Genomic DNA, 12,571 nt, shown 5'->3' with positions numbered 1-12,571 from the left:
TTTAGATTTAATTGGGCCCGCGGACTTATCCGTTTATCCGCGGGCTTCACGGGCCGGATACGGACTTGAAGATTTAAGTCCATTTATTTCGCGGACCGGATTTATCCGGCCCGTTAAAATTGCAGACTTCGCGGACCGGGCCTTAAACGGGCCGGACCGGTCCGCATACCCACCCCTACGTACAACTACAAAGGATTTTAGGAGTTAAATATAAGGGTCATTTTCACTAGAATGAGTATGACCCAACCCAGCCCAGTGGATAAGCTTGAATTTTGAAATTGGACTCACTACATTTCTAAGACGAATTTAGAATGTTTCAAACTATCTAATCCAACTTGACATAATATTCTCTTATAAGCTTTTTTTAATTATTGTGCATTAATATTAAAAATTTAATAATATTTTTTATAACATGATATTATATTTATAATGTAATTATGCTTTAAAATATACATTGTAAAATATACCTTTATTTAAATTTTATACTTATTTTATTTTATAATTTAACTATATATAATATTAAAATTAATATAATATTACAAAGTCGAACCAATTCAACCTTGTCCACATATTTTTGGATCCTGATGAAATTGAGTACAAGTTTTAAAAAATGGTCCAAACAAAACTTCAAGTCACGTTTAGAAGGATAAATCCAGTTCAGCCCAACTCATGCTCACCCCTAATTTTTGCCACTATGGCAGCCGCAATGGCCACAGCACCAACCTGCAAGACTGCAGTGTTCAAAATGGCCGCTCCAAATTGGCACTATAGCACACTAAAAACTCAAAAGACAATAGGAAACATCAATTTATATGCATCGGAGCTCAAATTAGTTGACTTTATTTTCTTGTTCTGTACAGCATTACTACAACACTAACAAATCATGCTAGAAAGAACAAGTTTAATGAAACAATCATCAACTAGCAGACAAAAACTTGTGCAGAGAAACATTTACTGTATCCTAGCTGCCTTGCAACACAACAGGTCACTCATGCCTCCCATAAAACATGAGTATGTGTGAATCGTTCAACCAAGATGTGCAAAATCCACAACTATAGGGACTATAGTATATACATTGAATGAGGAACAGCAAAGCACCAAGTGCCTATCCATTCAGTACGGAAGCAAAATTTTCAGGCTCTAACTTTGCAGAATGGTTAACTGAAAATTGGGGCAGCATTTTCAATCACAAAGTTAGGTCAGGATCATCTTCATAATCAAAATCTTGTTCACTTGAAGCCCTAGCTCTCTTCGCATCTCTTGCCCCACCTCTACCTTTCTTTGGCTTACCCCTAGGTATAACATGCAGATTTTTTTAGCTCAAACAGCATGCATTCTTTAAATATTTGCAAAGATTTATGGGACAGTTAATGTAAAGTAAGCTGTTACTTAATTAGTTAATTCAAAAATAATAAAGCAAAGATATAATAGTTGAGTGCTTACTGTCCATTAGCATAAATTCCTCCACCTTTTGAACGACCAGGACCATAATCTGATCTACCATCTGAGATAAACAGAAACATAATGAATAAAAAAAACTCTTGCCAAGAAAGTAAATGAAACGCTTGTGTATATTAACTCACCATCTCGCCCAGCTGCAAGCTCTTCAGCCTATAGTAAACAGATGAAGAAAATGCATGTCACAAGTTAGAAATAACCTTTATGTGAAATAATGCTGACACTAAATACATGAACCTTGAAATCTAGAAAAATTAGAATTCGAAGAAAAAATAAAAGGATTATTTTGTTTTATGCATAGGATGTCAATAGGATGGAAGGATTGAAAGACCTTAGAAATCTATGTATCACCAACTTGAAACTTATGCATCCTATTCAAGCTTGAAAATTTCAAATATATACAGCTATAATATAGTAATAAGCATTGCACCAGGAAAAATTGAAATCAAATGAAAGAACCTGACCTAAGCACATGTAAAGCATTTAATTTCTTTTCTTTCAATGGGAAATAGACTTCCAAAAATGTAAATCACAAAGATTCCAAGTACTAGTTGTATAAAACAAAAATACAGTACAATCATATAACTAGGAGCCTAGCATGAATTTCGAAGTTCAATCCTTCTTTCATATTTCTATAAAAGTATGTCTCTGAAATGTTTTCTGCTCCATAATTGATCAAAATGGTATCATCAGATCAGGCATTCTTTGCCAAACTTCCTAACTGAGCTCTGCCATTACTTTTGGCTGGATTAAATCAAGATAGCACAGAATTATGAATGTACTTTAGCCCAAAAATGTCAGAAACTGATGCTTCCAACATCTCCAAATCACTCTTATCTTCCCAAAAGATTAACATGCTAATGCTATCTTTATCAAGCAAAAGTATCATGACCATTTTCTCTAACAAGGATGTAAAAACTAAACATGAGATGAACTGCACCAAGTTATCTTTTTCCTATCCTTACATAGAAAAAGTATATAGTATTCACTAGTCACATTCTTCATTCAATTCCTGGTTGGAAACATATCACTGAATATCAGAAACATACCGCAGGCGAGGTCACTGAAGATAATGAGAAGAGCCTATCTTCAGGTTGAAACTTTCTAGACCTCTTCAAGCTGCCATGAAGAAATTTGATTCACAAATGTCATGCAAAGTTGCAAACATCAACATGGAGCCAAACCATGATAAAATTTATATCTCCTTAAAACAAATGATTACATGCATGCAAAAAAATTAAGTGTCATCTATGAGACTGATGCATAAAAGCAAAAACAAATATAAATTGATCATAAGAAAATAATCATGAATAACAAAACTGCACTTCATGAACTGTCTTTCAACATGGTAGTTGAATCGGGAAACACATCATGTATCAGAAAGCTTATTTTCTGAATAATCAATCAAATTGTTCCATGAATCATAAGATTCATGATGAATAATAAAAGCACTCTAGGAGCATTTTAACATAAGAAACATATGAAAAATGAAAACACGCACACACATATATATAGTAGCATTTAAGCTTCAAGATAAACAAAGATACAAGTAATAACAGCCACAAGGCGGAAAAAGAGTGGTTGCCTGCTACACAAATTTAGCAAAACAATCATTGTTTACTGCTGCACAATTCAGCAACATAGCCTCCAAATAAAAATAAATAAATAAAAACAGTGTTTTTGCTGCATAAATTCATAAAAACGATGGCGTTTTTCTAAACAAATTCAGCAATACAGCCACCCGAAAAAACCAGTGTTGTTGCTTGCATAAATGCAGCAAACAGTGGCTGCTGCTGCCACACAAATTCAGCAGTATAGCCTCAAAATAAAAACAAAAACTCCTATCAAAGATCATTCATCATCCCCAAGATCAACATCACTCCAAGTCATCTTCATCTTCCAATATCAAAAGTTCTTCCCCTTCTTCATTGTTTTCAATTTCATCCTCATAAACTATCATGGATTTTCCCTCCTTATCAGTCTTGGCATTTAAGTTTCTTGAACCTATATAATTAATAATTAAAAGAAAAGAATAAAAGTCTACTTCTAGTTCTAACTTCTAACTTCAAAATATAAATAATTACATCTCTTCCTTTTATTGTTTGGGGCTCCCTCATCAACACTAAAACAGTCAGCTTTTCAATGATCTATTCATCATCCGATTCAATATCCTACAAGCAAATGAGATCATATGTATCTCCCTTCTCTACTCTTTTGCCTCGTCTCAAGTTAAAGATTATATTTAACAGACACAAGTGCTTGAAAAATATTTCCTTAACATCATCCAGACCACTTGGTACTAGGACTCACATTTGTCTTTGTTCCAGCAGCACAAAAACAGGGAACCAGCAAGGGACCAACACAAACCGGCAAGGGAACACCACAACCCAGCAGCTTAAAACTCACCAACCAGTATACACCGCAAACCAACAACAAAAACAAGGAGCCAGCCCTCAAGTAGCAGGCACAAACAAAGGAGAAAAGAAAATTAGAAGAAGACAAATGTGTTTCAGACAAAGGGGGGCAGGTTGGGCTCATTGGGTGGGGGGGTTTACATGAATTTTGGGGTGAATCATTTTCTAGGATTTTAAAACCAGGACACGTGTGACCTAACCTGCTTTGGGTGCAACCCATTTTAAACCGGAACCACACAGTTCAGATACAGATTGCAATTCTCGCACTACTCTCAAAATTTCAAACAATTCTATTATATAATCTAAAATCTTGTTAAGATTCAATTATTAATGCATCTAAGAAAGTCCCAGCAATGTATCACTTTATGTGGAATATCAGGAATCAATCAATACAGTTAATCAAACCCATGTTAGCTTTTTCCAGCCATCAACAAATCAAGATTACAGACCACCCAAATTGATGCCCAATAAATATGGTCTGTGATCAAGTGTATAACAGATACTTGAAAGCACTTTCTTTCGCTTCCTATTTTCCTTAGGAATTAGGATTATAACAATAGCAGATTATGACAGAAAATATGGAATATGGATGCTATTTCTTTTCAGCAGAAATTAAATGAACTCCAGAAACAATGTCAACAGAAAGAAAAGGTTGCCTGGTCATGAAAAGTCGAGATAGGGGAGAAAATTATTAGTGTCTAGAAGACAAAGAAGAAATTCATACATACAGTGCAGTGTTCTTCGATGAAGATAGGAAACCTTCAAATCCTTTTAATACATTCCCACATTGTCCAGGATCCTGTAAATAACTTGTCTCCATATCATAAACCTATGGTGAGAGGAGAATGTCAGCTACTGCTTGCTACAAATAACGTGGAATGCTCTTTTTAGGAGCTAAACCTTTTATACTTCCAAGTTTTTAGAATGTGGGTTTGAGTTCAATAACCGCTTGACCACAGATATCATGATAGGCCCAACAACAATTGTTAAGACAACCTCTAATATCATCTTAAAATGTACATTTTGTTCTCATTCAACCTCACAGCTGACTTGTAAAATGACTATTTTCCATCGCTTACAATACATATTTTGGCATATTACTGGTCAGTGTAAAATCTTCAAAACAAGTTGATCAACTGAAGCATGGGAATGGGGTTGGAACATCATAGATATTGCAGCAGAAGTGTATCACTACATGCCCAATTCAACAAGAAACATCAGTTACATAGAATTTAAAATCACGTGAAATGCCCAATTTTAGGTTAAATTACATTTTGCCCATAGGCCAATTATCATATTGTAGACGGAATTGAATCGACCAACCAACAGAAAGCACAAATTTATAGGAACCAAAAAATAATAATAATAAATTGTAACCGGCATAGAGAGAAACACTTTTCGTTCCTTTCGAAGCAACCAAAGCAACCCAGATGCCAACGTAGAAAAAGCTACCTGCTTTTCAATGCTGCGAAGCTCTTCGTGAAGCTTGGCCCTCCTACTAAGAAGAGAAGCCAACATTGCGGATGGGTTCACCGTACCCTTTTGCCCTAGAACAGGACATTGTGTTATAGGTTTAGTAACCCGAAAATTTTTCAATTCAATCGAAGGGCAACGGAAATAAAGGGTTATTACCTTCCGATTCCATGTTCGAGAGAACGAATTATTTGAGGAATATGAAAAACGAAGAGGAAAAAAGGAAACCCTAAATACCCAATTCTTGTCTTCTAGGGTTCACTCTCTGAATCAGTTTTCGGTTCGATTAACCAATCATGTTACGCCAAATCAGCCACTGGTGTTAGAGTTAAAAAACAATGTCAGGATTGAGAATGACGCGGCGATTAAAACAGAGCGGACTTGAAAGATGGAGATTTGCGTTCATGTGTCAAATTCTTTTACATATTTTTTTTATATATAATTTTGATGTTTTTTACATTAAAAAAAATATCTCTTGATTTAGATCTTATAAAATAATTTGTCATTTTAGATCTGCTTATTTTTAATATTTTTTAGTTTAAATTTTATTTACCTTCTATAATTTGATAAATTTATATTTTAATTTTTATAATTAAAAATTAAATTTCATCTCTATATAACCTCAATTCAGCGGTAGGGGTTGATCCACGCTTAAGTAAGGTGGATTTGAATCCTGCTTGCGTTAAATCTTGGGGCCAGCTATCCCATCCTTTGAGATGCCTCCAACGTAGCGAGGAGATTAGTCACCACTGTCGTGAATGGATACTCCAGGATACAACCTAAAAAAATTTCATCTCTCATTTCCTCTAAATCCTGTTATTTGTTTGTTATATAATAACAAAATAAAGCTTAATCTAGGCTAAAAAGTAACAAAATTTTTAAGCTTTTAGATGATTAATTTTTTAATAAGATATATTTCGTTTATGGAATTAATATGTTTTTTTTTTAATGCAACTAATATGTTTGCTGCAAGATGCGAAGTTTTTTTATGAAATATTTTAATATATTTTTAGAAAAAATAAAATAAAAATTAATAGCACGCATGGTAATATGCATTCCGACAAAACACCCAGATTCGGATTCCCAAAATAAAAAACAATCCTAATCTCGGGTACTGGATAGGTAGTGTGAATTTCATCAACGCTGTTCCAAAGTTCTGAGTGACACGAAACAAAAAGTCAACACCGGAGGTCCACAAACCAAAGTCCTTACCTTTTCACTCCAAATTCAGATTTCCTTCATGGATTTCCTGGTATCAACTCTACCTTTTGTTGGGTTCTTTTTCTTCTCTTATTTTATTTTTTGGTTTTAATTTTGTTTTTGTTTTGCAAAACTAGGAGAAGATGAAAATTTGGAAGAAAAAAGCAGAGAAAGAAGGTGAAGGTCCTCCTGTGTTGTGGTTCGAAACCTCTGTCTCTGTTTGTCGCCGCTTCCAGTTTGAACCCCACGGCCAACTCTCTGTAATCCTATCTATCTTTATAGGATCATAGATACCTTTTTTTTTAATTTATTTTTTTCTTTTAGCATTAGAATTTTACTTCGATAACTCGCAAAATAAAAGGTTTATATTGATATAAAACTCTAATTCTTGATAGTATAATAACAAAAAAAAAAAAGTTGGGCTGCATCAAAGTTTTGTCCATCTTATTGGGTGGGAGACCTTGCCTTGCACAAGATTATGGAAACTCTCCTCAGAGCTGTGATTAAAATGAAAATTGGGCTAAAATATTGTTTCCATCTTATTTTTACTTTTTCCTTGGGATTTTTTTTTAATTTTTTTTATTTTTACTTTCATGGATGATTGCAAAATTATCTTACTTTACTTTGGTTCATGTTTCCGAATATTGGTACAATGGTGAAAACAAATTTTGAATTTCTTGAGTGTCTATGTTGCTCTGCCTAACAGCATGTGTTTTTTTATTTCTCTTTAGGTAAAGATTGTTGGTGATTCAAGGCCATTACATCACAAAATAGTTGAGTCTTTCCTGAATAAATTTTTCCCTTCAGGATATCCATACAGGTTGATTGGTCTTTTCCTGAATATATGGTATGCCTTAGTTATTTGACTTGCTAATTAATTTTTTTTTTTTTTTTGCTGTTTTTTGTAGTGTGAATGAAGGTTACCTAAGATACACACAGTTTCGAGCACTACAACACATTGCGAGTGCGGCGCTATCAGTGTTATCAACTCAGGTCTTATTCTAATAACTTGAGTACCTCAGCAAATCATGTAACCACTTTCCTAATGACTGATGCTAAATTCTTTTACTTCGAATCATGTTTATTCCTTACATGTTGCAGAAACTATGTGCATTTTGATTTTCGTTATTTTTAGCGAAAAGCCACTTCCTTCTCTTAAGCTAATCCAAACACAGTGGATGTTGGTGTGTCCGGGCAGATAACTACAATTGATGTATAACTTTATTATTATATATTATTAAGTGAAATGAATATTAAAGGGAGCGAGTTTGTTTGCAACATCACCTCTTTGCCAAACTGGAAGCCTATAGTTAAGGGCAATAGGCCATTGATTAATGTGATTAGTGTAAGGGTTTATGATTGAGAACAACTCATATTGGAAGGAAATGTTATTAACGGAACATTTAGTTTGACTTATCACAAATAGTTACTCATCTGTGTTAAAAGAAAGGAAGCTAAAAAGACATTAAATGAAAATATGAGTATATGAATTTGGCTAGGGACAAAGAAATAGGGTTGCTGGCATGACTTGAGAGTTGAAGAGAAGATGAGTTGGCATTGAGGGAACAAGTAATGAAGAGCTGATGCCTGATGCGGTAGTCTTAAGGAGTCCAGCACAATGTTGTGGCAATGATATAACATGCGAGCCTAATTTAATATATTGTAATGCCTATAATACACGGATATTTGTTGTTTACTTACTGTAAGTTTTTACAGAAGGATCCTTACAAAGCAACTAAGTTTGAAGTGGGTGTCTGTTAGCAGACCTCCAACAAGAGGAGTCAAAATTGGGAAGAATACGGAGTGTAGAGAGTTAGAGCACTCAGCTGTCATCAATAGAAATAACAGAGAAACAGAAGTAGCCATTTATTTTGTTACTACACAGATAATGTTGGTCAGGAGGAGAGATTTGGAATGAGGGGGAGTTTTTGCATGAAGAGAAAGGAGAGGCAAGGTCTCTCAAATCCCTGGAGAGAGTCATACTTCTGTATTGTGCAGTGTTCTTAGTCTCTGCTGTCTTTTCTATAGCACTCTGATTCTGATACCAATTCATGTATAGATTATATAGCAATAAGGATTACAAGTTTGCCACATTTTCTCTTCCAGTTTTGTTAGTATTCTTGGTCTGTATGCTTATTCTTCTGCAGTCACTGCTATTTGCTGCAGGCATGCGGCCCACTCCTGCACAGGCAACTGCTGTTAGTTGGGTAATTTGATGCTACTTTGTAATTGACAATTTCTCAGACCAGTTATGTTGGCATGCATTTAATACATAATTCATTTCTCTGGATGATATTCAGGTTTTAAAGGATGGAATGCAACATTTAGGGAATATAATATGTAGCAATTTGGGTGCAAGAATGGATTCTGAGCCTAAACGTTGGAGAATTTTAGGTTTGTTTAAGTTTGGAACTTTTTTTTCCATATATTAGCTCTTATTTGTCACATTCTATGGTTTATGACTGTGGCAAACCTTTCATCTTGCAGGTGATGTGCTCTATGATTTAGGCACTGGTTTGGAAGTGCTTTCTCCCTTATGTCCACAGCTTTTTCTTGAAATGGCGGGCCTAGGCAATTTTGCCAAGGTAAACAATTTGTGTTTTTAAAATTTATTTAGATGGTGGCATTTTTTGTAATACAAAGTTGATAAATTACTAGTTGTTCATTCTCAATTTCTCATTCATGCCTATGTATATCATGATAGATAACATATCTTGTTCTAGTGAAAGTAACTGTTCATTAAACTATTCCATTTTGGATATAAACTTACGTTTCCATTTATTTTGGAGTCAACAGGGGATGGCAATTGTAGCAACAAGAGCTACAAGATTACCTATATATTCGTCATTTGCAAAAGAAGGAAATCTAAGTGACCTATTTGCCAGAGGGGAGGCTATTTCAACTCTCTTCAATGTTGTTGGAATTGGAGTTGGAATTCAATTAGCATCTACTGTATGTGCGTCAATGCAGGGAAAGGTACAGATCTGTATCAAAATTTGACCAACATCTAATGTAAAAAATTATGTGATTTCTGTTAGATATTGTGGTAGCCATATTGATTATTTGTAATTAGAAACATTATTAAAAAAATATAAAAGAAATAACTTTATTATTATTTTATCCTCTTGAGATAGAAATAATCAGGTCATTTACTGAAATAATAAATATGCTTTTATTTATGAATCCAAACTGATGGATTATGAAACATTTCTTTTTAGTTGGTTGTGGGGCCTCTACTATCATTTATACACATATACTGCGTTACTGAAGAAATGAGAGCAACTCCTGTCAATACCTTGAATCCACAAAGAACTGCATTGATTGTGGCTGATTTTCTCAAGGTGTGGTCTGATTTTTTTTAAATGAATTCTCCCTTGGTTTCCTTTCTTTATTGAGGAGTGCTAGTTACGCACTCTTTCTAGCACACACTCTGTTATTGGTTGAAAAATACAAATGAGGTCAGACTCGCAAAAATTTGTGATTTCAAATCAATTTCAACCAGTAGTAGAGAGTGTGTTATTTCTCTTCTTTATGTGTAAAACTGAAATGCTGTTGGACTGATAATTGAGTTCAAGCCAGGCTGGAAATGTATCAAGCCCAGCTGATCTAAGATATCGAGAAGATTTGTTATTTCCTCATAGACTCGTAGAAGATGCTGGAAATGTAAGAGTGGGTAGGGCTTTTCACAAGGTTATTAAGCCTTCAAGGCTTTTTGAATTAAAACAAGTTTTCCCTGGGGAGAAGTTCTTTTTAAATGGTGATAATAGGTGCATTGACATGGTATTGGAGCGAGATGCTATTGGTGAAGATGCATTGAGAGGGTGGCTAGTTGCTGCATATGCGGTACAAATTGACAAGGCCTCTCATGAGCTCAGTACCAGGACCCTACTACAGGCCTACGAGAAAATGAATGAAGTTTTTCCCGTGTTTTTAAAAGAATTACAGTTCAAAGGGTGGCATACAGATCGCTTTCTGGATGGAAGTGGAAGCCGCTTTACATTGTAGTGTACAAATTGATCTATATTTGCTTTACTAGGCTTTTTGCCTATTCTGAGAGTGGATGCATTACATATGAAGGTTCAGATTACCTCTTCAAGTTAATCTTGATATAGAAGTTTGTATTTAACTTGCTGTTGCAGAGCATGTCTCACCCTTGGTTTTTATGTAAAGTATCAAGGGTCCATCTAGGATGTACATTGTTGCAAATTGCAATTATTTTAGAATATAAGTTTGAACTTAATCCATCCATTCAAAATCGATTTGTTAACCGAAAATTATTTCATACTTGTATACTATAGTAGACTTATCTTTAGTTGATATGCAATTTGAATTTTTCTTAATACAACTCCTAACTCAACCCTATTGTAGTAAAATTAAACTAAAATACAATAAGAGAATCACTCCCCTAAAATTCAAGAAGACCTGGAAACCAAAGAAAAGAAAATCCAGTAGGCGACAAAGACTTGATAAGAATATCAACCTATTCTCAGCTTGTCTTAGAATATGTTGAAGCACCAATTGTTTGACAACAACTTCCTCTCAAACAAAGAAACATCAAGTTCCATTTGCTTTGTTCTTGCATGAAATACAAGATTATGAGCCAAATTCACAACACTGAAATTCTCACATAGGAATGTCTATTTTGGCGGCAACAAGGCTTCTTTATTCTGCATCAGTAGTAGACCTAAAAACCACAGTTTGTTTTCTAGACCACCATGAGATTGGATTAGGCTCTTAATAGATTACAACTTTTGAGGTTGACCTATTGACATTAGGATTAGCTGTCCAACCTACATCACAAAAAACTCGAATAGCAAGAAGTTGATTAGGAATAATATGGTGTATAAGTAGACCACAATGAGAGCACCTTGAGGTATCTTAAGATTCTTTTAACTGCTGTCTGGTGAGTTTCCAATGGTCAAGCCATAAACTGACACTTTATTTACAACATAACTTAGCTTAGGATGATAAATAGTGCATATTGCAATGCTCCAACATCTTATCTGTAAAAGGAAGGGTCTGTAACAAATCAGATCCATGCTTAGACAACTTGCAATTAGAAACCATAGGAGAGGAAATGGGCTTAGACTCAAACATATTTGTCTTGATCAATAAATCTCTTACATAGGCTTAGACTCAAACATATTTGTCTTGATCAATAAATCTCTTACATATAAGAAGAGACCCAATAGGTAACATGTGAACTTCTATTGGGCAATATTTTTTTTCTTTCAATATAACTATAGGTCACTCGACAATTTTTCATATATTAAATAAAAGTTTCTTTCGTAAAAACAATTTAAATAAATTAAATCTGCACTTGATTAATAAATTTTGAGACTTTATCTTTTTAACTTTTGTTTAATTTCTAATAATTTTATTAAATTAGGTCAGAACCTATCATAATAATTAAAAATACGTATTTTTAACTTATTATTTATATTTTATCAAAAAAAAAACTTATATATATATATATAAAGAGTTTAATACTTCATTTGATACATGAATTTTTTTAAAATTTTTAATTAAGTCTCTAAACTAAAAAGTTTGTAATTAGGTCTTCATCTTTTTATATTTTGAAATTTGACAGAATATTATTTATGTTTTCATACTTGGACAATAATATTTGATTAATCTCTCTAATCATTAGAATTATTAAATTGTAAGAAATTGTAACAGACAAAATTATAACTTAATATGTATATGTGAGAATATAAATATATTTTGTAAAATTTCAGGGATTATAAGTAAAATTTCTAGTTTCAAATTAAATTAGAAAAATATAAAAAAATGAAAGATCCAATTATATTTTTAATTTAAGGACTTAATTAATTTTTTGTCAAAAATTTTAGGGACCAAATAAAATATTAACCTATAAAAATTGAAATTGTGGGCAGATTCATAAAAAAATTTAAAAAAAAAAAAATTTAAAAATCACTGGTTTTTAGTTGGAAGTCATTTCAAGGGACCGTAATTCTCTCACTTGAAAACATTTCCAATAAACATGAAAGTAGAGTTAGAGTACT

At 33.5% G+C, this 12,571-nt stretch overlaps 2 protein-coding genes across 2 annotated transcripts; one reads left to right on the top strand and one right to left on the bottom strand.

Moving 5' to 3' along the window:
- Window positions 1-807: 807 nt before the first annotated feature.
- Window positions 808-5,734, bottom strand: LOC109817078 (histone acetyltransferase subunit NuA4-domain protein). Its single transcript, XM_020382272.3, has 7 exons — window positions 5,505-5,734; window positions 5,325-5,419; window positions 4,601-4,701; window positions 2,508-2,577; window positions 1,584-1,611; window positions 1,444-1,504; window positions 808-1,292 (listed from the first exon to the last, which is right to left on the bottom strand). The coding sequence occupies exons 1-7, from the start codon at window positions 5,515-5,517 to the stop codon at window positions 1,187-1,189; spliced, it is 474 nt and encodes a 157-aa protein (XP_020237861.1). The 5' UTR covers window positions 5,518-5,734; the 3' UTR covers window positions 808-1,186.
- A 686-nt stretch (window positions 5,735-6,420) lies between these two features.
- LOC109817085 (protein root UVB sensitive 2, chloroplastic) lies at window positions 6,421-10,789 on the top strand. The gene is made up of 10 exons (XM_020382279.3): window positions 6,421-6,597; window positions 6,683-6,805; window positions 7,277-7,365; window positions 7,454-7,538; window positions 8,693-8,752; window positions 8,846-8,939; window positions 9,033-9,130; window positions 9,342-9,521; window positions 9,764-9,886; window positions 10,125-10,789. Exons 1-10 carry the CDS (start codon window positions 6,586-6,588, stop codon window positions 10,548-10,550), a joined length of 1,290 nt encoding a protein of 429 aa, XP_020237868.1. The 5' UTR covers window positions 6,421-6,585; the 3' UTR covers window positions 10,551-10,789.
- The last annotated feature ends 1,782 nt before the right edge of the window (window positions 10,790-12,571 follow it).

This window comes from Cajanus cajan, chromosome 7 (assembly GCF_000230855.2).
Source record: "Cajanus cajan strain Asha chromosome 7, NIPB_CcT2T_4, whole genome shotgun sequence".
Classification (NCBI taxonomy): domain Eukaryota; kingdom Viridiplantae; phylum Streptophyta; class Magnoliopsida; order Fabales; family Fabaceae; genus Cajanus; species Cajanus cajan.
This window is presented reverse-complemented; position numbering and strand designations above follow the sequence as displayed.

Bases quoted from the DNA above. Each gene is read 5' to 3' on its own strand.
- LOC109817078 (XM_020382272.3), bottom strand. The intron at 4,702-5,324 runs GTAGCTTTTTCT...CTCTCACCATAG, and splicing joins TTCGCAGCATTGAAAAGCAG to GTTTATGATATGGAGACAAG. The intron at 1,505-1,583 runs GTGAGTTAATAT...TGTTTATCTCAG, and splicing joins GCTTGCAGCTGGGCGAGATG to ATGGTAGATCAGATTATGGT.
- LOC109817085 (XM_020382279.3), top strand. The intron at 6,806-7,276 runs GTAATCCTATCT...ATTTCTCTTTAG, and splicing joins AACCCCACGGCCAACTCTCT to GTAAAGATTGTTGGTGATTC. The intron at 9,887-10,124 runs GTGTGGTCTGAT...AGTTCAAGCCAG, and splicing joins TTGTGGCTGATTTTCTCAAG to GCTGGAAATGTATCAAGCCC.